The following is a 26062-nucleotide window of genomic DNA, read 5'->3' as shown; positions in this document are numbered from 1 at the left end:
GATGAAACATAGCAGAGGTAGTAATAGAGGAAAATCCTTGCCTACAAATCATTTAATAATACGCCAATATTCACTTTACACGCTGTATCATTTCAAAGAGCAGAAGGTGATTTGTGTGTATTTCATCTAAGCTGATTGCGTTTGCTTTGAGTACATTCTTCGAGAGTTAGGCTGTACATAGGTAAATGGTAAATTCTAAGAAAAAAAATATTTTATGACATTAGCATTAATAAAACAAACACAGCCATTTCTTTCCAATCAATTACATTTTTGTTTACAATTTATTGGGCTAAAAGTGCCCATGGCTAAACAGCTTTTCTTATCAGGAACACATTTGACAAAAAAGCATCAGGATATGAGTACAGACTGTTCAAGAGTACAATTACGCAGCAGGTGAGTTTTTGCTCTCTCTCTCTCTCTCTGAACCTGGGGTGTCCACGTCGACATCGAGCAGTGCGCATGTAGCAAAACGAACTGCCACGGAACTGAATTTAGCCAGCACATGCTACGCAAGAAACGTAGTTTTAAACACCCTTGAGTAGCTGAAGACTCAAGAGGTCAACAAGCCAAACATCTCTCGAATAACTGTTTCGAAAGTTCTTAAAATTATTTTAAATTGCGTTGCCGTATGTTTAACCCTCCTTAATCTTTCTGAATTTATAATTTCATACACTCTTGCTTGTAAATGAAATAAAAAGCAAATAAAAGGCAACCTGAATTATTGTGTTAAGATATTCAAATAACACAACAGACTACCACAACACATATATCACAAAGACATATAATTCTTAAATAGAAATAAGTAGTCCCTCCCAACCCTTAGACCTGAGCTTAAGGGTAAACATGATTTCATCAAGTAATTTCAAGTTACATGTGCAGTACGTGGAACGAAGGGAGATTAGACAGGATATAGATTTTGATCAAAAATGGAAACAGGAGTTCATTGGAAATTCTTTGGATAGGAGTTAATGTTTGCTAACTCGTGAAAAAACATTTACTAGGAAAATTATACAATGTTTTAACCAAACTTGATAACTTGATATCTTTTGAACAACTAAAAGAAGATAGCGATCGAGAAAATGTGTGTCCTCTGCTCAAATTAATCTGCTATTTTGACATCATTTTAAATGAAATTATAAAGAATAATTATTCCTTTCTACAAGGATTCACTGTGGTTTATGATGTTGTGGAAACTTTAGTTTATAACAGATGGAAGCAAAATACTGTGCACGTTTGCTTTGAGTTTATTATAAACAGCATGTAAAATGAATTGTGCAGTAAAATAAGATCAAGTTATTGTAACAGGAGTTTTTGCAATTATATGCTTTATGGTTGAAGTATATGCCCACCCAGGATATCTGCTAGCCCACCCTTCTGCACCTGGCAGGCACCACTCTGGCCTGGAATCATAGAAGTGTCTAAACACACCCATACACAAGCACACAAAATATGTTTTTATGTCAGGGTAGAAAATTATATTTCATTTCATCAACGCTATACAATAAAAACCATACGCAGATTTAACTTAAGCTATAGTGATAAACACTATATAGAATATATAGTTAATATACTGTATAGTAAGTCTGAAATATATACATGTAAATCCCGAAAATATACTGAACATAAAGGAAAAAATAGAAAATAAAAATAAATATACTATAAATAAACATTTATTTGTTTGTGGTGTTGTAGTTGCCAAACCGTTTCATTCCAGGACCTACCTAGACAGTATAATCTTTAATCAGAAAAATCCTTCAAATGATTACAATATTTTAATAATGAAAAAAAATTGGGGGTGAAAATAAAAAAAATTCTGTCTTTAGTGAAGCATCGTTTTTTCGCTCACTTTTTCATCCAATGGACGTAACAGTCCTATATAGTATTTTTTGTTTAAAAGAACAGTGTAGAAATTAAAGGAAACAATGAGGAAGAAAGGGAGCAGGGGTCAGGGGTCAGGTAAGACCACAAACCGGGCCTCAAACTCAAGTTCCTCGAAGCACTGCTGCGCAATATGGATAATAATGTGTTTGGTAAGAGTATCTCATTATCTCTAATGCACATTGCATGCATAGAATAAAAAAAAGTGGATATTGAGGGCGTCAGTGCAACTTCTCCAGAAATGAAATGTATACACATTTATCCAGATCCTTGTTAAGTTTTAGATAATACCAAAGATAAAAGTAAAACACAAACAGTGTTGTTTATACAACAATTAAAAACCTAGGTCCCACCTTCTGATCACTGATGACCTCAGAATAATTTTGTTCGAAAGCAAACTAAAAGACTTTATAAGAAGGCAAGAATTGACAGATTAAGACACAATATATCCAACGCAGAACACAGAGAAGTGTTTGTCATCATGGGGACTGCCAGGATGTCCCAGGTGTGGATGCTGAGATGGGCTGTATTTTTAATAGGGCTACAGTCAACGCAAACAGGTTAGCAAAAAATTGAATAAATTCTCATTTCAAGAAATCTTCATTGGTGTACAATTTTGAAAACAAACAGTATTTTATTCAACATATATCTCTGTATCTCTCACTTTCTAAATATAGAATTTATGTCTCAATATGGACGTATGGAAAATCCTATGGATGTCGGATGGCAATCAAGAGGTATTTATTGTTAGGGTTTATGTATTGGATGAAAACAAATTAACAGTAAACTATTTACTATACTACAATATAGTATAAAACCACAGATCGATTTCTGAATAAAAATTGTGCATATAATGTATGGGCATAGTGACAAAGATTCAGAAAAATGGGTGGTTGAGACATTTTTGTTATCATATAAAACCCCAGTTAAATCTAAATTGCTAAATTTGTTCTTATTTTTTTTTGCATTTTGTTCTGACATTTACAATTTCTTGGTCTCTATTTTTCAGATTTTCCCTCCACAGCTGTGACTTCAACCACAAGTATTAAACCCATAAATCATGCATCATTAGAATTGCCTGTAATATGTCAGTTTTACCAAATCTGCATAAAAGTATTTAATAATATTTTTAAAAAAATTAGGCGAAGCGTACAATTTCTTCTATATTTAAACATATGTTCCCAGTCTATATACAGGCTGAACAAAATAAGCAAGCCACTATATTGTGCTATCAAAATCTTGCTGTTTGCAACAAACGGCAACATTGGCTCAACCAATATCATGATTTTTGGACCAGACAATCTGTTTGGCTTCCCAGTGTAAGCCTGGGGAGTATTCTGGAAGCCTGTTCAAAATACATTTTATCTGCAATGCTTTGATGATAGCAGTGGTGCATAAATGACAACATTCACCTCTTCACCAGCTATGTTATGCATAGATATACTGTGACCTTTATACTGTATTTTACATTTAAAACAAAAGCATTCTATTTAATTTATTTTAAACATTTTAGACTTCTCATTTTTTCTCCAGACTATGCTGATAACCATGTGAACACCATCTGTAGTATGTGGGGAAACTTTCACTTCACGACATTTGATGGAGACACTTACCAGTTTAAAGGCACGTGCGAATATAACCTGGTGTCTGACTGTCAGAGCCTCGTTCATCAGTTCTCAGTTTACGTGAAGAGAACCCAAGACGCAGATGTGTCAAAGATCAGCAGAGTATCAATTACCATCAATGACATCGCTGTTGTGATGACTGAGGACCTGGTGATGGTCAATGCAAAAAAGTGAGAGAGTGGTTACTTGAAGTGTGGCTTGTTTATACATGTCAAAAGCAAATGTCGAATTCTCTCATTTGATTTTTACTCTCATTCAGTGTAACGCTTCCCGTCCATGTGGCAGGAATCCTTATAGAAAAGGATTCGATTTACACCAAACTCTATTCCAAACTGGGCATCAGTGTCATGTGGAACAAAGACGATGTCGTCTCGGTAACGTTATTTTACATATTATCATTAGATTATTACCTAAACCAAAAAACGGATAGTTCACCTCAAAAACAGATCAATCTACACCCTGATCTAATGACATTCTGACTGAAATTCTGTTTTGTGATGTTGTTTAGGTGGAGCTGGACTCCAAATATTTCAATCGCACTTGTGGGCTATGTGGTGATTTTAATGGCATTCCAATCTACAATGAATTCATCCAATCAGGCGAGTATATCTGCTACCATCATGTTCTCATCACAAAGTATTTTAGATTAATTAGTATTTTAAATGGATTTTCTATAAGATCAAACATTTTGATCAGAGTTCTCATCTGTGTCTTGTCTTATTTAATACAGGGCGAAGGGTTGGCTACGCCGAATTTGGAAATATGCACAAAGTTCCCAACCCGAACCATCGTTGCGAAGACGCTTTTGAAAACGATGAAACAGATAAACAGAAAAATGTGGAGGACTCATGTAAAAATCATGTAGGGGACAATAACACGCATTGAAACATGCAAATTGATTCCAAATCTAGAGCAGAATCACAAAGTTCCAATATTGTTACTGATGTGCATCTTGAAAGGTTAAAGGTTGTAGTGTCTGTGTCTTTACAGCGGACAATTTGTGAACACATTTTTGAAGATGAAGACTGGTCTTCTTGTAGAGGGGTTCTGAGCCCTGCGCCATATATCAGGGCTTGCGTGAGTGACACATGTCAACGTCAGCCTGGAAAATCAGACACTGCATTGCTCTGCTCGACTCTATCTGAATACTCACGTCAGTGCTCGCACGCCGGAGGAACTCCGCCCACCTGGAGAACAGACAACTTCTGCTGTAAGACATCACATCCACAGCCGTGGTGCAAACTCATATGTAGACTCTTCCTATAAGAAAAGAAAACATAAAATCTTCATTGTTTTACCAAGTCAGCACATATTATTAAAGTCCAATATTTAAGAGCTGAATTGTATTTCTTTGTAGCTGTGAAATGTCCCTACAATATGGTTCATTCTGAAAGTGGCTCGCCCTGTGTGGACACATGCTCACACAAAGACACAAACACACTGTGTGACGAACACAAGGTCGATGGATGCTTCTGCCCTCCAGGTCAGTATCAAATTCATAAGACTGTGAAATACTAGCGACAAATGTGCAGTAGATTTTAATGCATGTCATTGATTTTTAAATAAACAACCAATATATGAAGTCTAATGTATATTATCTATCATAGGAACTGTGTTTGATGATATCTCCAAAAAGGGCTGTATCCCACTGGAACAATGCCAGTGTAAACATGACCGCATCTACAATGCAGGCGAGATCCTTCGTGAAGATGGGAAAAAATGGTAGTACAACAGATTTTGTCAAATATCTGTTTATGTCAATTCCACACCATTCAGTCATGACCATTTATATTTATTTATTATAGAAACATAACTAGACCATCCACATTCAAAAACTCAGTATATATGTTATTATCGTTGTTAAATCTGTTTGTTAACTGCGTCTGACTGTTTGTAATAACACTGTGTGAATCAGTGTATGTCGGGGTGGAAACTGGATTTGTAAGAGTCTGCCGAGCCCTGGTGTGTGCGCAGTAGAGGAAGGATCTCACTTCATCACCTACGACGGCAAAGAATTCACTTTCCATGGAGACTGCAACTACGTGCTTTCTAAAGTAACATCCTTAAATCATTAATCAATTACTCTCAGTTTAGTTCTTATTAACAAGCAACACCAACTCCATCTCTTTTTCTGCAGGACTGTGAGGGGTCAAAGTTCCTAATTTTTGGGCAGATTGTTCCTTGTAATAATCATGAAACCGACACCTGCTTGAAATCTATAGTGGTGCTGCTTAACAACGACAAGAAAAATGTGTGTAAACCACAACAACGATCAGCAAATCTTATAAAATTAGATTTATGGTTTGGATGTTAGATTTACATACACAAATAACATTTGATGTTTTATCCTCAGCCTCTGATTATTAAAGCTGACGGCACGGTACAACACAATGCTGAAGTGTCTCTTCCATACAGCACAGGTGAGTGAAAAAATCTCAGGGATGAATTCACTAAACAACTGTGTACATTTCCACACAATATTTCAGAGCAGAAGCTTATTCACTTACTACCCAGAATGCAGTTAAACTGGGCTTACCTACAGAAAGCAGACTTTTCCTGTGACTCTTTTCCTCGCAGTCGACTTCACCGTCTTCAGGCCGTCGTCGTTTCACATCATGGTTCAGACCACGGTCGGTCTGCAGGTGCAGGTTCAGCTGGTTCCTCTTATGCAGGTGTACATCACTGTGGACCAAAGCTTTCAGGGGAAGACTTGTGGTGAGAAAAACAAAAAGTAATATTTTCCAGTGATAGCATGTTTTTTCCTCTTTAACATCCACCATTACTGTGTTTGTGTAGGCCTTTGCGGAAATTTTAACAAAGTGCTGTATGATGACTTGAAGACCCCTCAGGGTATGGTGGAGGGTACAGCCATTTCATTTGCAAATTCCTGGAAGGCCGGGTCCAAATGTTCTGACTGTACCGAAAGAATGGACGACCCCTGTTCCTACAGCAGTAATACTGGTAAGAACTTCTGAAGTCTTTGTGGTCTAAGTTCAGTTTTCATATAAGACTTTTGCTTCTAAAATAGGATGATTGTTTTTTTTACAATGTCTTTAGAGCACTTTGCTGAGCATTGGTGTTCAAAGATGAAGGACAAAGAGAGCCTGTTTGCCAAATGTCACGCCTCTGTCAATCCAGACAGCTACTACAAAGTATGATCTCAAACAAAATGACATATTTACAACACTTTTAGCTGTTAAGAGTTAAGCAAACAAGCTTGGCCATGCAACAACTTAAACCCTCAGTTTTTTATATTTAAAGTGGATGTAACTGCCAATCTCATATTAATCTTGAATACCTTTGGAGTAGTTGTAAACTGTGTATCTTCATAGTAAAAAGACAGATACACCTGTACAATTATTTCCGAAAAGTGCTCTCTCTCTCTTGCTCCAGCTGGTTGACATATGCGCATGCTTTTGCGTGCTATTTCATCTCGCTCTCGGTGGTTATCGTGTGGTCTTGCTTTTCCGTGAGATTTGTCGGTAATGCTTTAGATTATGGCCTGCAATGAACCGCATAATTAAACAGGATTAACTGCTAACTAATTGTGACAATAATGTACCTCTACAGTAAATATCTGGAGGTAAAGGGCAAACAGTATTCAAAGTTTGGGGAATAAAGGGGTAAGAGTAAGGAACATTTTTCAGATATTTAAGAGGGAACTGCATGCCATATAAACATCCAAATGAAATGACTCTTGAAATACTTGATAATAGTCTCAAGAGATCAACGTTGATTTTGCACAATTTACACTTTCAAATTTAGCAAAATAACTTATTATAACTTATAATTAAAAGAAATGATTTGTGACCAACTATCCTAAAATCAATCAAATAAAAAATATAAAAAATGGTTACAATATAAAGATTACAATTTCCTGACTGTTTGCATATTGTTCTCCTTAACCTACGAATATGTACCGAATTGTCCAATAAGGTACTAAGAAAGGTTGTTACGTAAGGGAATTTCATGCACATAAATACTTTTTCATAAGTCCAACTCGTTTTTTTGATAAGTTGACCATGGCATGAGAAGCCAGCACGTTTAAGATTGTAAAGAAGTCAGATGGCACGAAGCACTGTGGCACCCCCCCTTTAATGTTATGTTCTCCAAATCCAACAATAAGCAATGGACATGCATATTTTTATGTTTGTACTTTTAGAGATGCAAATACTCCACCTGTACTTGTGAGAAGAGTGAAGACTGTCTTTGTGCGGTGTTCTCCTCGTACGCCCGGGCCTGCTCGGCTAAAGGAATATTTCTCCAAGGCTGGAGACAAATAGTGTGCGGTAAGACTGCTGCAAACATTTGTTTCAGTAGACAAATTAATGCATATGATAACAGCCTCAGTCGCTATTCACTTTCACTGCAGGTATTTTCTATATACAATAAAAGTGAATATTGACTGAAGCTGTTAGTCACGATGTCAGTTCCAAAACGTGTCCTACTGAGTGTGTTATGCCAACATCTCCTTTTCAATCTCACAGATAAATTCACACAGAATTGTCCAGCCTCGCAAAACTACTCCTACCACCTACAGAGCTGTCAGCACACCTGTCTGTCTCTCAGCTCGAAGCTGCAGGAATGCAGCGTTGACTTTGTGCCCGTAGACGGATGTGCCTGTAAAGATGGACTCTACCAGGATGAGGCGGGAGAATGTGTTCCTATGGAAGAATGTCCATGTTTTTATAATGGAGAAAAAATCCAAGCTGGAAGGTCTATCAGCATTAAGAATGAACACTGGTTCGTGGAAAATAATAAAGATTTTTATCTATCTGTTTATAAAGTTATATTTTTAAATAGCAACTGTATACAATTATCTGATCTTGATCTTCTGTCTAGTGTTTGCATTACTGGAAAGTTTCACTGTCAGTCCTTGAAACCTCCTGTTACGGGTAAGAAAAAATGTATTTTTGCTTTTCTGTTGTTTTTAAAAATCAACTTTAGCTCAGTGGTTAGAACATGGTGTTAGCAACGCCAAGGTCATTGGTTCAATCCCAGGGATTGCACATAGTCATAAACAACTGTATAGCATAATGCAATGTAAGTAACTTTGGATGAAAGGTCTGCCAAATGCATAAATATATACGTTTTGGCTACTGCAATTGGTGAACATGACCATTGCTGGCATCCATAACAAAGATTTCATAAACCTTTGTCAAGATTTGGTGTTTACATATTGAAGTCAAATGGCTAGAAATTCTCCATAACCGTTATCAACCACAGATGCAAAACTGACAAATCACATATTTCAATAGTAGCATATGTATGTGATGTGTTTTTCAGATTGCACAAAGCCGAAAGTTTTCTTCAACTGCAGTACAGCAGGCCAGAATGAACATGGAGTGGCTTGTGCGCAGACTTGTTTGCAACAGAAAGTTGATTGTGTGAGTCCATATGTCTCTTTTTCCTTCTCTTCAAACCTCTGGGTCACAGGTGTGTAACAGCATTTTCTCTTGAATAAATTGTTAATGTTGTTTCTTTCCCTCTGTCCAGTTCTCGCTGGACTGTGAATCTGGGTGCCAGTGTCCTAAAGGTCTCCTGGATGATAGCAGAGGAAACTGTGTTAAGCCTCATGACTGCCCGTGTCAACACGATGGACAATTTTACGCATCAGGAGCTGAGATAGCCAGGGTCTGCAATAACTGGTGTGTGAAATACGGCCTTATTCATGACTTATAATCTCTTATATATTATACCGCTTGACCACTGTCATCTGTTAATAGCACTTGTCAAGCAGGAACATGGAAATGTACAGAACATAAATGTGAAGGTTTCTGCACTATATATGGAAGCGGACATTATCAAACTTTTGATCAAAAAAGATTCGGCTTTAGGGGAGACTGCAGTTATATAGCTGTGCAGGTGTGTACTTATAATTTTGTTTAAGTAAAATCATAAATAAACCCCTGTATTCAGCAGACTGTGGGTGACATATTGCGTGTTTGTTTCATCTGTATTTTTTATGTTCTAAAGGACAATTGTGGCAATAACACCGGTCATTTTAGCATTGTGACTGAGAATATTCCTTGTGGTACAACAGGCACCACATGTTCAAAAGCTGTTCATATCTTTTTGGGGGTAAGTATCAAAATGTATATGCAATATTGATTTAGATTTTGCAGAATATTAAATGCATTTCACTACTAATATTACTACAGTTTTAAAACTAACCCCCAGAGTTCACTGTAAAACGATGACTACCAGAGGGTAAAATTGACCCATGCAATGAATATTGTGTTGGTATTACCCTGATAGCACACGTACATCTGGCAGACATTTATTTGATGTCTTTAAGCTGTGTATGGTTTAGAATGGATGTACAACAGCTCTTTCTAAAATGTTTAGCAGATGTTTTCCAGATCTCCAGATCTTTAGCAGACATCTTACAGGTGTACCTGTGCTATCTGGTTACCAAAACGTGTTATGTCACTGTTTTATGTGACTGTCATCACAAAGTAGTGTCTAGAGAAATGAAATGATCATGGTTTATGTTGTTATATGTTCAAAGCTTAAGTAAGAAAATCACTTTTGAAAGAAAATCATTCATTTGTTTATTAATTTGTGTAGTTATAAAATTTATAATTAGAGAACAAAATATGGGGTAATCAAAAATGTATGTAAAGGCATGAGGTAAATTTGACCTGATGACGCTAAATAAATGCTTTGCTGTTTAATCTGGTTTTATCTAAACAATTTTTGGATTGGGTTTATCTAAACAATTTTTGGAAAATGGTGGATTGTAAATATTATATATATATATATATATATATATATATATATATATATATATGTGTATATATATATATATGTGTATATATATATATATATAATATATAATATATATTATTATATATATAATATATAATTATATATAAAATATTAAGATATTTTATTGAAAATCTGTTTTGTACATTTGATACCCTTTGGCGTTTCGAGTGTTAAATAAAGGAAGTTTTCAAATGGTATGTTGAAACATAAATGTAAAGCAGTTTGTTAAACATCTTAAACTTACAAAATTACCTTAACAGAGGACTAGACTGGATCTTTCTGATGGCAAAGTAAAAGCCACTGATACTGGAACTGGTCCAATGATCAAATACAAAGAGAGAAAGGTTGGTATGTACCTTGTCATTGATGCTGAAAATGGACTGACAGTTTTGTGGGACCGCAAAACCACCATCCGCATCGTTCTGCAACCCCAGCATATGGTGAGTTTAATTAAACCACAATATGAACAATTCATATTGTTTATTGGTTGCCTAATTGGTTGCCTATTCTGCAGAGAATAGATTTCCAAATTTTCCTTTTTGTTTACAAATCTTTACACAATTTAGTTCCTTTCTGACCTTTTACAGTCTTTATTTTCGCCTGGAAGCCTTCGTTCCTGTGAACAGGCTCTGTTGGCAGTTCCTCACATTAGACTAAAGCGTAGAGGGGAACATGCTTTTGTGGTGGCAGGGAATAGACTTTGGAACGCCCTGCCTCTAGAGTTTAGATTGGCCCCTTCTCTGTCTGTTTTTAAATCACTTTTAAAAACATATTTGTTTACTAATGCTTTTGACTTTTATTCAGTTGTTTTATTTTGTTTGCTTTGTTGTATGCTTTTATGTTTGTATTATTGACTGGCCGATGCTGTTGTGTTACTTCTTCTGAAAAGCACTTAGGTCAGCCTAGTGGCTGTTGTAAACATTTATGTTATATAAATAAATGGAACTATATGCTGTTGGTAAACTATATTTGAAGAGAGACACTTCAAAAAAGTACATAGAAGACATGTTGGGAATTCTGACTATGATTAAGTATTTTGAGTTCATGTATTTTTCACAGGGAAAAGTTTGTGGCCTTTGTGGAAATTTTAATAAAAATGGCAAAGATGACTTCACTACCCAAGGCAATCTGCAAACTACAAATATAATAGAGTTTTTGGACAGCTGGAAGGCATTAAGCAATTGCCCAGATTCAAAACCAGACTTTGACCCGTGCCAGGCGACCCCCCATCGAAAAAACTGGGCCCAACAAAACTGTATCATCATAAAACAAGATGCTTTCCTGGAATGTCATCCTAAGGTACAGATCTATATAAGAGTTAACCTTGAATTAAAATGAAATTTACTCACCATCATCAAACCAATGTTACACATTTTCAATCAATACTGAAATCTAAATATCTTGTCATGTCTCATTACTTTGGCTAAATAACATTTAGGGTGAACTAATAGTTCAAGTAATGTTGTATTAAAGATTCCCATAACAATGGAAATATCTGTTCACGCAGGTGGATCCAACCCCATATTATGACAATTGTGTGAAGGACTCGTGTGCGTGTGACACAGGTGGAGACTGTGAGTGCCTCTGCACAGCTGTGGCGTCTTACGCTCAAGCTTGCAATGAAGCAGGTGTTTGTGTGAACTGGAGAAAACCTGAATTCTGCCGTAAGTATCTGTTAAGAAAACAACTCAGATTCACTCTAAAGTGTGAGATGTCATCTTATTTCTGCATATTCGTGTTCCTTAGAATGACTAAATTAAAAACAAATGGTCCCAAACGGGGCACATCTGACAATTACATTTCCTCTGTAAACAATGTCCTGCATGTTTTTAGCATTTTGACCTTATGCATTTAACAGTTGAAGCGACCGATCACACAGAAACAGTGGTGCCTTTTGGTTGACTTTTATTAGAAGAGCAGCACACAGTGTTTTTAATGTTGCCAGATAACAACTTTATTCTAGCAAAGACATTAACAATCTACAAGCAGAGGACACTTGCTCTGATCTTGCTCAGTAAACCTGTGACAGACAACAGAAGTCTCTCCTTCATCATTACAGTCTCTAGATGTTTCAAGCAACTGTAAAGTTCTGTCCTAACAATGGTAGGCCTGCTGCCTCTCCTTTCATTCGGATAAAAAACATGTGTGACGCCAGGCTCTTTTCACCTTGTGGTGCTCAGAGCACTGCGGCTAAAATGCGAGGCGAAGAAGGGGGCAAAAACACCACGCACCCACCACGCAAAGCAGCATTCAACACGCTGTGAACTGAAAACCAACTCAAAAGAGGCGTTTTTAACAGCAACATACGAATTCTGTGTCATTGGCCCCTAACAGTGCATTCAAGGTGTATGTCGATCAGTATGTAATGTGATTTTTCTTGTCAGCTGTGTACTGTGACTACTACAATGATCCGGATGACTGCACATGGCATTACAGTCCCTGCCATACGCCCTGCTTCAAAACCTGTCTTAATCCTGAGCCTATCTGCAATAACACTATACCCAACCTGGAGGGTAAGTCTCTCCAAGTAAAAAACTGTTGGATTTTTTAACTTTGAAATGTACAGTAGACATAGTATGATATAGACTGCACCTTCAATTTATTCAGTATAATTATTCTCTCAGAAATGTTAAATTAAAAAACAATGATGCAAGACTTACAAATGTTATGAATATCTGTCATATGTGCAACATTTTAAGATAACATATATATTTTGCAGGATGTTATCCAAAATGTCCAGAGCACAAGCCTTTATTTGATGAAGACAAAAATATCTGTGTGAAGGATTGTTCGTCGCCGCCGCCACCACCGCCACCACCGCCAACACCACCACCACGTGAAAGTACCACAACAACTGCAATTACAAAATCAACAACAACAGAATCTACAACATCCTCACAAACCCCCAAACAACCCACTGTGTCCACATCTTCACCTATACCAACAACTACTACAACAACAACAGGAACAACACCTGGAAGTACTACAACAACTACAATTACAGAATCAACAACAGAAGTATCTACTACGTCATCACAAACGCCCAAAGCACCCCCTTCAACTACACCAACAGGAACAACGCCTGGAAGTACGACAACAATTACCGAATCAACAACACCTACTTTATCAACAACAACATCATCAGCAACTACCTCACCATGTATAATACGTGAGTGGTCTGACTGGTTTAATGTATATAATCCTGCAGTAGATGGGAATGACTTTGAGACATATGAAAATATTAACAAAAACAAACAACTGATCTGTGAACAGCCAGTGGATATTGAATGTAGGGGTGTGGCAGAACCTAACATGACCTTTGAAAGATATTTAAATAAAACACACCAAGTTGCCAAGTGCGATGTTTCATATGGACTAGCATGTGAGAAAATAAAACAAAATCAGCGTCCCTATAAATGTTTTAATTATAAAATACGAGTTCTTTGTGGTTTTCCCTGTTCTACACCGTCAACCACAACAACCACTATAACAACAACTGGAACACCACCTGGAAGTACCACAACAACTACAATTACAGAATCAACAACAACAGCAGAATCTACCACGTCATCACAAACACCTGAACCTTCCACTATTTCCACATCTTCATTTACACCGCAAACAACCACTACAACAACAACTGGAACACCACCTGGAAGTACTACAACAACTACAATTACAGAATCAACATCTTTACCCACAACAACAACAACAACTGGAAGTACTACAACAACTACAATTGCAGAGTCAACATCTTTACCTACAACAACAACAACTGGAAGTACTACAACAACTACAATTGCAGAGTCAACAACATCTGTAGAATCTACCACATCCTCACAAACACCCAGAGTTTCCACATCTTTACCTACACCAACAACTGGAAGCACCACAACAACTACAATTACAGAATCAACAACAGCAGAATCTACAACATCATCACAAACCCCCAGAGTTTCCACATCTTTACCTACACCAACAACTGGAAGCACCACAACAACTACAATTATAGAATCAGCAACAACAGCAGAATCTACAACATCCTCACAAACACCTGAACCACCCACTGTTTCCACATCTTCATCTACACCACCAACAACCACTACAACAACAACAGGAACACCACCTGGAAGTACCACAACAACTACAATTACAGAATCAACAACAACAGCAGAATCTACCACGTCATCACAAACACCTGAACCTTCCACTATTTCCACATCTTCATCTACACCACCAACAACCACTACAACAACAACTGGAACAACACCTGGAAGTACTACATCAACTACAATTACAGAATCAACAACAGCAGAATCTACAAAATCCCCACAAACACCTGAACCTTCCACTGTTTCCACATCTTTACCTACATCACCAACAACCACTACTACAACAACAACAACTGGAACACCACCTGGAAGTACTACAACAACTACAATTACAGAATCAACATCTTTACCTACAACAACAACAACTGGACGTACTACAACAACTACAATTGCAGAGTCAACAACATCTGTAGAATCTACCACATCCTCACAAACACCCAGAGTTTCCACATCTTTACCTACACCAACAACTGGAAGCACCACAACAACTACAATTATAGAATCAGCAACAACAGCAGAATCTACAACATCCTCACAAACACCTGAACCACCCACTGTTTCCACATCTTCATCTACACCACCAACAACCACTACAACAACAACAGGAACAACACCTGGAAGTACTACAACAACTACAATTACAGAATCAACAACAACAGAATCTACAACATCATCACAAACTCGCAAACCATGTATAATACGTGAATGGTCTGACTGGTTTGATGTATATAATCCTGACAGAGATGGGAATGACTTTGAGACATATACAAATATAAAAAAAAAAAAACACTTGATCTGTGAACAGCCAGTGGATATTGAATGTAGGGGTGTGGCAGAACCTAACATGACCTTTGAAAGATATTTAAATAAAACACACCAAGTTGCCAAGTGCGATGTTTCATATGGACTAGCATGTGAGAAAATAAAACAAAATCAGCGTCCCTATAAATGTTTTAATTATAAAATACGAGTTCTTTGTGGTTTTCCCTGTTCTACACCGTCAACCACAACAGCTACTACAACAACAGTAACACCATCTGGAAGTACCACAACAACTACAATTACAGAATCAACAACAACAGCAGAATCTACCACGTCATCACAAACACCTGAACCTTCCACTATTTCCACATCTTCATCTACACCACCAACAACTAATACTACAACAACAACTGGAACGCCACCTGGAAGTACCACAACATCTTTACCTACAACAACTGGAAGTACTACAACAACTACAATTGCAGAGTCAACAACATCTGTAGAATCTACCACATCCTCACAAACACCCAGAGTTTCCACATCTTTACCTACACCAACAACTGGAAGAACAACAACAACTACAATTACAGAATCAACAACAGCAGAATCTACAACATCCCCACAAACACCTGAACCATCAACTATTTCCACACCACCAACAACCACTACAACAACAACTGAAACACCACCTGGAAGTACCACAACAACTACAATTACAGAATCAACGATAACAGCAGAATCTACCACGTCATCACAAACACCTGAACCTTCCACTGTTTCCACATCTTTACCTACACCACCAACAACTACTACGACAACAACAACTGGAACACCACCTGGAAGTACCACAACAACTACAATTACAGAATCAACAACAACAGCAGAATCTACCACGTCATCACAAACACCTGAACCTTCCACTATTTCCACATCTTTATCTACACCGCCAACAACCACTACAACAACAACTGGAACACCACCTGGAAGTACTACAACAACTACAATTACAGAATCAACAACAACAGCAGAATCTACAACATCCCCACAAACACCTGAACCTTCCACTGTTTCCACATCTTTACCTACACCACCAACAACTACTACAACAACAACAACTGGAACACCACCTGGAAGTACCACAACAACTACAATTGCAGAATCAACAACAGCAGAATCTACAACATCCCAACAAACACCTGAATCATCCACTATTTCCACATCTTTACCTACATCACCAACAAACACTTCAACAACAACTGGAACACCACCTGGAAGTACCACAACAATTACAATTACAGAATCAACAACAACGGCAGAATCTACCACGACATCACAAACACCTGAACCTTCCACTGTTTCCACATCTTCACCTACACCAACAACAACTACTACAACAACAACTGGAACACCACCTGGAAGTACCACAACAACTACAATTGCAGAATCAACAACAACGGCAGAATCTACCACGACATCACAAACACCTGAACCTTCCACTGTTTCCACATCTTCACCTACACCAACAACAACCACTACAACAACAACCGGAACACCACCTGGAAGTACCACAACAACTACAATTGCAGAATCAACAACAACGGCAGAATCTACCACGACATCACAAACACCTGAACCTTCCACTGTTTCCACATCTTCACCTACACCAACAACAACCACTACAACAACAACCGGAACACCACCTGGAAGTACCACAACAACTATAATTGCAGAATCAACAACAACGGCAGAATCTACCACGACATCACAAACACCTGAACCTTCCACTGTTTCCACATCTTCACCTACACCAACAACAACCACTACAACAACAACCGGAACACCACCTGGAAGTACCACAACAACTACAATTGCAGAATCAACAACAACGGCAGAATCTACCACGACATCACAAACACCTGAACCTTCCACTGTTTCCACATCTTCACCTACACCAACAACAACCACTACAACAACAACCGGAACACAACCTGGAAGTACCACAACAACTACAATTGCAGAATCAACAACAACGGCAGAATCTACCACGACATCACAAACACCTGAACCTTCCACTTTTTCCACATCTTCACCTACACCAACAACAACCACTACAACAACAACCGGAACACCACCTGGAAGTACCACAACAACTACAATTGCAGAATCAACAACAACGGCAGAATCTACCACGACATCACAAACACCTGAACCTTCCACTGTTTCCACATCTTCACCTACACCAACAACAACCACTACAACAACAACAACTGGAACACCACCTGGAAGTACTACAACAACTACAATTGCAGAATCAACAACAACGGCAGAATCTACCACGACATCACAAACACCTGAACCTTCCACTGTTTCCACATCTTCACCTACACCAACAACAACTACTACAACAACAACAACTGGAACACCACCTGGAAGTACTTCAACAACTACAATTGCAGAATCAACAACGGCAGAATCTACAACATCCCCACAAACACCTAAATCATCCACTATTTCCACATCTTCACCCACACCACCAACAACTACTACAACAACAACAACAGGAAGTACTACAACAACTACAATGACAGAATCAACAACAGCAGAATCTACAACATCCTTACAAACACCTGAACCATCTACTATTTCCACATCTTCATCTACACCACCTTCAACCACTACAACAACAACTGGAACACCACCTAGAAGTACCACAATAACTACAATTGCAGAATCATCAACAGCAGAATCTACCACATCTTCACCTACACCAACAAGCACATCTCTTTTATCTACACCTCCTGGAAGTACTCCAACAACAACTTTCAAGACAACATTTACATCTACATCTAGTACTAGTACTAAATTCTGCTTTTGTAAATTTGATGGAAAGACGTACAACCCTGGTTAGTAAATGTTATCATTTGCTCAGATTTCTCTGTAAGTTTGTGTGGTGACAACTCTTAATGTCTTTTTTGTTTTTGGTTTGAATTTGTAGGAGATGTAATTTCCAGCAATGTGGACATTGGCTCGAGGATCTGTCTGACCAGGAACTGCTCAAACATCTGTGCAATTCAGAATACAACGAGCACATGTCCATATGACTGCCCAGAATGGAAAACATATGTAACATTTAACATACTTTATTAATTAATTACTATTTAATTACACATTAAGCATTTACTTTAAAATGCTGCATAAGGCAGCACACCTCTACATTTCTGCAGGAAAAGTTTTTAAAGCAATTTTTGTCCAAAATAATGCCAAATATTAAAGGAAACATGACTAATAGAATGACATTTAGCATAATGTACTTTCTGCATTATTACTAGACCAACGAGACGTTCATCCTGGGGAACTGCACCATGGCAAGATGTGTGAAGAACAACACCATTACGATTGTCGAAAAGGAATGTCCTTCTCCCCAGATCATCACATGTGCTAACGGAAAGCCCCCAGTTCTGGTATATGATGAAAAAACCTGCTGCAAGGATTACGACTGTGACTGTGAGTATCCTGGTCTACGTCAGTGTCTATTTTTTACAGTGCAGTCAGGTTGGAACTGAGAGGAACAATTAACAAACCTCTCTGACATTTTGCAGGTTGTGTTAAATCAGTATGACAGAGCAAAAAGCTTGAAAATATCTTGGCCCTTGAAAATGTATGATAGATTTCCACTTCAATGAGCTGGCTCTTCTGAATGATTCATTAGGGGTTTGTGAATGACACCAGCTGATTATTAGAAATGATCCTGGTCATCTGAATCATACTGTATTAATGAAAAGTACTCTAATAAACATGTTATGAAGAGCTAGGACACATAGGAAAACATAAGCATTACATACAAGCATTTCTTCTCATAATAGTGTTAGGTTTATTATGTTGTTCTGGGCTGCGTTTCCCAATACCTTGTTAACTCTGCATCGTTCTTAAGAATATATCGCTACCACTTATAAGGTATTACTTAACAATGATGCGGAGTTGAGAAGGTTTCGGAAAACACAGCCCTGATTCTTGAATAAATGGTTGTAGTCTGAGAATGTTTATATTTTCACTAGAAAACCACATTGAAGCACTGAACAAAATCAAACTATGATATTTGGAACCGGCTGATCTCAATTTATTATGTTTTTTATTACACTCTTCTCAGGCTTTTGTGAAGGATGGGGTGACCCTCACTACATCACATTTGATGGACAGTTCTACAGCTATCAAGGAAACTGCACTTATGTATTAGTGGAAGAAATACGGCCTCAGTTTGACTTAAAGATCTACGTTGATAACGTCTATTGTAACCTTGCTGATCGTGTATCCTGTCCCAGATCAATTATTGTATCTTACAACAAGCTAGTTATTAGACTGACAAATCACAATTTAATAGGAGGTGCCAATCTAGAGGTGAGACCTTGTTTTGAATGGATTTTGTCTGCATGACCTCAAATATCCCTATCACTAAAAATTATTATTTTGTTGCTGATTATTTTCTACAAGGTTTCAAAGGACAATAAAAAGTTAACATTGCCTTTCGACGAAAATGAAGTGACAGTTGTAACCTCAGGACTGGATTTGATCCTGGAAATTCCAAAGCTGGGCGTCGTTGTAACATTTGGAGCCACCGGCTTCAGCGTCAACCTGCCATTCAAGCATTTTGGAAACAACACACAAGGCCACTGCGGTGAGCTCGCAAAAATAATTTCTTGAAAGTTAAAATAATTTCACATTTTTGAGAATCTCTACCATGTTGATCGTTTTTTATGTAAAAATATTTTTGTTTTCAATTATTTCACTTAATTCTCTTTAAGGAATATGTAACAACAACAGGGCAGATGACTGTATGCTTCCCGGGGGGAGATTGGTGGATGACTGCGCTGTGATGGCAGATCATTGGGCGGTGAATGGAACAAATGGCAAAACATGCCCTCCACCAGGACCCACCCCCACCGTACCAAATATTACATGCAAGGCTCACCCAGACTGCAAACTCCTGGGGAGCAAGTACGCTGATGTGTTTATACATTTTTTATAACATGCCTTTGTAATAATTCACTTTAAAAGTCATCTGTTTTACTCCTATAATGTGTTCTCGTTTTCACTTTCCTCAGGTTGTTCAAGGAGTGCCATTCCCATTTGTCTCCAGATAACTTCATTTCAGCCTGTGAATATGACAGCTGTCATGTGAGTAACCAGGCCGTGGTGTGTTCAAGTCTAGAGACCTACGCGAGGGCTTGCTCTCAATTTGACATCTGCACAAACTGGAGAAACTACACCAGCCTCTGCAGTGAGTAATAACAACGACTGTCAATCTGTCCTTCTCTGATCACATTTCTCCTCATGTTAACTGCTTCATTTTTTGCAGGTTTGGGTTGTTTTGCAGTTTTGCCTTTTACTTGAAGTGAACTTCATTTTAGGGTTTGAGTTGAATTGTGAATTTGAGGTTATCAGTGTGGTCTCAGACTTTCAGACAGTGCTGTATGTAAACTATAAACTGAGTATTGCGTCTACCTTTTTCTTCCTCAGACATTACATGCCCAGCAGGTAGAATCTACAAGCCCTGTGGTCTAGCTGAACCCCCAACCTGTGAAGACCAGTATGTTATTTTCAAGTCATTTAGACAACTGTGTTAAAGATACAATTGTTCTTGTACTGATTTGTAGGCTTGATAATATGGCAGATATTACATACTGTAAGTACATGCAGATAGGATGCTTATAAAGCCTGTTATGCTGCCCTGTGCCTAGATGTTTATAATGTTCACTTCACATTGATGTGCGTGTATTTTTTATTTAATTGCAGACCTGAACAGAGTAGTACAGTGGTTACAGAGGGCTGCTTTTGCCCAGATGGCATGTTGCTCTTCAACAAACAATCTGACATCTGCGTGGAGACAGACAAATGCGGTGAGAGACCAGTGTGTATATCAGCTTAAACATAGCATTTGTCTACATCGGACACATCAACGTACTCACTTTAATCATTTCATCTTCTCATATAGGATGCCTGGATGCTTCCGGGAGACCCCATAAGGTGCGTCTCAAAGCAAAACGTCTGTTAAAAATAAGTTCATTTGAAAATAAAATACATTTAAATAAATTATTAAATAATGCTTTTTGTTGCCTTAACATGACATTATTTAAATTATCTATCCAACACTTACATTTGTACATCAGATTTCTCATTAAATCTGGAAAATGACTGCACCCTTCCCTCACAAAACAACTCACTTGCACTACTCCACCTGGGCTTTTTCAGAAAAAGCCTAAAGCAGTCATTATAAGGAACCTGCAGCAAACAAACACTTTCCTTTTTAAACCTAACCCACAAAGGGGATGTGCAATAAGCTCTTAACAAGTATATCTTTACCTCATCCGAACACTATAAACAATAACATTTCCTAACCAACATATTTGTTGAGCGTATAGAATACAGCGCTGCCCATACATGTCAGCATCGTCACTAATGCGTGTCATCCGTAATGATGTGACCCAGATATTTTGTTTAAGTGCATACACTTAATGCTTGCCCAAGTTTTGGGACCGAACCCTAATATTACCTGTAATAGTTTATACTGTATTAGGAATAATTAAATAATGACCAGACACGATTGCCAACTATGACCTCTTGTTTTTTGTGTCAGTTTGGTGAGGAATTCAAGTACAACTGTGAGGATTGCATCTGTGATAAAGCCAGCAAGTCTGTCATCTGTAAGCCCAGACAATGTCCTGATTTTATCCCCGAGAGATGCACACAGCCCGGTTTCATGTTGGTCACCGTCACCAATTCCTCAGACCCGTGCTGCACCAAACAAATCTGCAGTAGGATTAAATCGTCTACATTTTTAAAACAGCATTTACATTAGCAGCTTTCTTTTTTATATGCTTATTCTCTCCCTCTTTCATGACGTAGGTTGTAATGCATCTATGTGCCCACCTTTGGATAAAAAGTGTAACGTTGGATATTCACCAGAACCGGAGATGCCCGAGGGAAAATGCTGTCCAGAAATCAAATGCGGTATCGCTTTTTGTCCTAAACACTTGCCTATATTGTTGCAAACTGTACTGTATTTCATTACAGATGGTGTGTGCATTCTTCTGAATAGCATTTCATACTGTTTGTCATTTTTACTGCATCAACAGTGCCCAAAAACGTATGTGTCTTCAACAACAAAGAGTATGAGGTAATCTGGCTTTAATAAACTAAATAGAGATTTTTTAAATGAGTCATTAAAATAATTACGTTTGTAGACTCAAAAACATTTATATTACACATTTCTCTCCCCTCCAGCCTGGTAGCGCCATCCCTGTTGTTGACTGTCAGGAACAAAATTGTACGAGGGACGTGGATCCTACAACACAGTTGTACAAGATCATAAGGAGAAAAGTGATGTGCAACGAAAAGTGTGATACTGTTAGTCAATTGTTTCTTCTCATTTGCCGAGTTTCTAATTGGTTTGGTCACATGGTTGAGTGTAACTCTGGTGTTTTTCTTCAGGGTTATGAGTATCAAAGGCCTGAAAAAAATGAAGACTGCTGTGGGAAATGTGTGCAAACTCACTGTATCATTGATATCAATGGTACACAACATATACTGAAGGTGAGGTCCAAGATCTAGGTCTTATAGTTAAATCAGGAGATTTAAAACATTTCTGGTGTACATTTGGTCACAAAATGATGTCTTTTATGATATGTCAGTACAAGCTGTCTTCAATTTAGACAACACTTACATTTATTTTAGTCTAGGACTAGTCTTAAGCCCTGTCTGGGAAACCAGTTCTATGTCAACACATACTTAACCTCACGCTGCTTTTTTCATGAAGTCAAAGTGAAGGGGGAAAACGCCAAGAAAGTATTCATATATCTGCACTTTATTCCAAGTGTTTTATAGTCATATAGCTTTAAATGAGGAGCATGCTAATTTAATTCAGAGTTTACTGTCCATTTCACTTTCTGAACTAATAACATATGGTATGTTTTTAATCAAACTAATTCATTAAAAACAAACCCATATCAAGACAACCTACCATGTTGTGTATGATTTTGGTCTGAGTTGTAATTTGTTTTCGTTGTGCCCATAGGAGCGAGAAGATTTGCCCACTACAGACCAGAATTGTAACAGAATCACCTGCACTAAAGTGAATGGACAATTTATCACCGAAAACTACATAATCCAGTGTCCTCCCTTCAACATCTCCAACTGCCAGCCCGTATGTCCTTCAAACACACATGCATGCACGTGCACAATAAATATAAAATGCGATCAACATGGTGATTCAATTACATACACACAACATTTATTTTTGTGTGATTCGCTCTTTAGGGTACAGTCCAGCTGATGGCTGATGGCTGCTGTCAGAATTGTAAGTATTTTTAAAAGAAAACTTTCACCTTTCAGTCATGTTTGTTTACAATGTGTAGGTTTCATTCTGTTGATTTAACAGAATTGAAATCCGGATTAATGTGTCTGGATTTTGTATCTGTCTTTGTAGGTGTGGACAAGATTAAGGGTTGTCAAGTAAAGACTGTTCAAGAATACATAAATCACAACCAATGTCACTCCGAGAGAAAAATGGACCTGACCTTCTGTGGCGGAGATTGTGCCAGTTACAGCAGGTGAGTTTACACACGTTTGTATGTAAAGTACAAAGACTTGCAGTAGTTTCTTTACATGGGTTCGTTTTTGGCACCGCTCCTCTTACCTCTGCGCAGATCAATCAAATTATTTGAGGCAGTGCAGGAAATGGTCGAGATTCACTGGGCTAGCTACTCTACTGTAGTTGTATGGCATATCTTATATTTTTAAACCATGACATGAGAATTACGATGGATATATCTACATTTTGAGGTGGAACACCACCAAACGTATTTTCACTTACGTTTATGTTCTAAACAAGTTAAAAGCTTTACACAGGGTTGCCAGATCTGCATAACAAACCCAATGGCCAATCAGAACTAGCCAGAAATGAACCGCAAATTTGACGCCAGACTGGCAGCCAGCTCATGATCTTTCTCTATTATGGGCGTGACAAAAGCAATAACCCTGAAAAAGCAAATGATGAATTAAATGGATGGTTCACACAAAAAAGAAAATTCTGTCATCATTTACTCACCGTCTTGTCATGTATAACTTACTTTCATTTGCAGAACAAAACACAAAAGAAGGTATTTTGAAGAACGGCGGTATCTATTGACTTTAGGTTTTACTATCTATTGGTTTTGTATCCATACAATAGAAGTGAATGGGTACCGCCGTTGTTCAATAACCAACGTTCTTTAAAACTTCTTCTTATGTGTTCTGCAGAAGAAAGTTAGTTGTACAGGTTTGAAATGACAAGAGGTTACGTAAATGATGACAGAATTTTCATGTTTGGGTGAACCATCTCTTTTTAACCTGACATCCTGCCAAATCCGACCCCAGCATTTGAGTTATAAATCATTATTATGAGCTTACAATTGTAAATTTGGGAGGGGTCATTTATTGCACACTGATTTCAAAACGTTTGCACCCTCTGAATGAGAGTGAAGAGCCTGCGAGAGCCATGTGTGATGTATATTTGTGTAATTCTACTTTTGTACACTGGGTGGAGGAGTGTGGAGCCACGGGAGATGTATATGAGATGGGATTGAGTTAGAAGAGATCAGGTTGTAAGGGGAGGGGCATAACAGTTTCATGATGTTTGCACGTGTTTACACGCACACGCAAAAGCACAAATATGTTTACTTATGATGCAAGTGAAAACATATATTAATTTTTCCCTACTGTATCTATCATGTACAGGTACACTGAATCTGGGATGTCTGCCTGTAACTGTTGCCAGGCAACCCGAACAAGTAATCGTACAGTGTCTCTTGGTTGTTCAAATGGAAACACAATACCCTACTCGTACATCCATGTTGAGCAGTGCGCCTGTAGCAAAATAGACTGCCACAACAAATTTTAGCCAGGAAGCGCTTACAAAACATCCATAGGAGTACCTGATGACTTTACAGGTCTACAGGGCACATATCTCTCAAATATATCTGTGTAAAATCTGTATTCAATTCAAATTTATGAATGTTTCTTAACTCTTGTAAGAACTTTGCATTTCTCTTTAATGAATCATTTAAAAAACTTTCTACTTGTATATGAAATTAAAAGCATTTAAAAGGCAACCTGTGCTATTGTGTGTTGATTATCCTATACACTATACAGAAACAAGAGACATTAAGCATCAGACAGAATATATAGTGACATCAGTGATATCAACAAAAACAGCCAGAACAGTTATTGGTTACTAATAAGAATTAGTTTTGGTAACCTTATTCTTTGGTGTTGAGAATACATTTGCTTGCATTCAAGCACAGAACATTGAAGAACTTAGGATTGGAATCTGAACAAGGGACATAGCAAAAGTGATGCAGGAAAATAACTCAATAAGACATAAGAAATAAGTTCTTGAGCTATGCTATAGACGGTTTCATCTGACGCATGCGCCTGGCCCAAAGTTCCGGTCTGTGTTTGGTTATAAAATAATAATTAATTTGATATTTTATTCACATTAGTTTATTAATATTTCATTGTATATTTAGCACATTAAATACAAATAGCATTAAACCACTCGACAGTTATAGATTCTTTGCAGAGGTCTATCAGAAGTCAAGTTTGGCCACATAAGGTGTGTTTATGTTATTGTCACTGAAACCGTCTATAAGGAGTAATGTGAATACTATACATTTGTAAATAAGAAGTAAAAAGGTTCTTCATGTGTATTTTAGAGAGTTGACTGCGTATACAAAGCTTCATGTGAACTGGTTTCACATCTTTGAAACCTATTATAAACGAGGAACCTTCTGGATGCAAACCAAACAAAGAAGGTCAAATATTTGAATGTTTAAACATTTTTCCCCAATATCAAATCACAAGACATCGCCCAACTGTGTGTTA

At 37.7% G+C, this 26062-nt stretch overlaps 1 protein-coding gene across 1 annotated transcript; it reads left to right on the top strand.

The window, feature by feature from the left end:
- Positions 1 to 2320: 2320 nt before the first annotated feature.
- LOC306890914 (mucin-5B-like) lies at positions 2321 to 25288 on the top strand. The gene is made up of 47 exons (XM_079450929.1): positions 2321 to 2438; positions 2556 to 2615; positions 2888 to 2920; positions 3412 to 3673; positions 3763 to 3877; positions 4012 to 4102; positions 4234 to 4364; positions 4494 to 4713; positions 4861 to 4986; positions 5111 to 5225; positions 5419 to 5557; positions 5641 to 5754; positions 5857 to 5923; positions 6081 to 6218; positions 6300 to 6464; positions 6561 to 6655; positions 7666 to 7792; positions 7991 to 8246; positions 8346 to 8398; positions 8790 to 8890; positions 9000 to 9151; positions 9230 to 9368; positions 9480 to 9584; positions 10535 to 10714; positions 11334 to 11573; positions 11782 to 11938; positions 12659 to 12787; positions 12994 to 14406; positions 16306 to 18051; positions 18144 to 18271; positions 18478 to 18652; positions 19296 to 19543; positions 19637 to 19820; positions 19948 to 20140; positions 20248 to 20423; positions 20663 to 20732; positions 20939 to 21042; positions 21138 to 21169; positions 21780 to 21957; positions 22049 to 22153; positions 22279 to 22319; positions 22427 to 22549; positions 22634 to 22735; positions 23217 to 23345; positions 23459 to 23498; positions 23628 to 23751; positions 24917 to 25288. Exons 1-47 carry the CDS (start codon positions 2360 to 2362, stop codon positions 25077 to 25079), a joined length of 9063 nt encoding a protein of 3020 aa, XP_079307055.1. The 5' UTR covers positions 2321 to 2359; the 3' UTR covers positions 25080 to 25288.
- The last annotated feature ends 774 nt before the right edge of the window (positions 25289 to 26062 follow it).

The sequence above is a fragment of the Barbatula barbatula genome (genome assembly GCF_947034865.1).
Source record: "Barbatula barbatula genome assembly, chromosome: 25".
Lineage (NCBI taxonomy): Eukaryota > Metazoa > Chordata > Actinopteri > Cypriniformes > Nemacheilidae > Barbatula > Barbatula barbatula.
The sequence above is the reverse complement of the archived record's forward strand: the minus strand, read 5'-3'. Positions and strand labels throughout refer to the sequence as shown.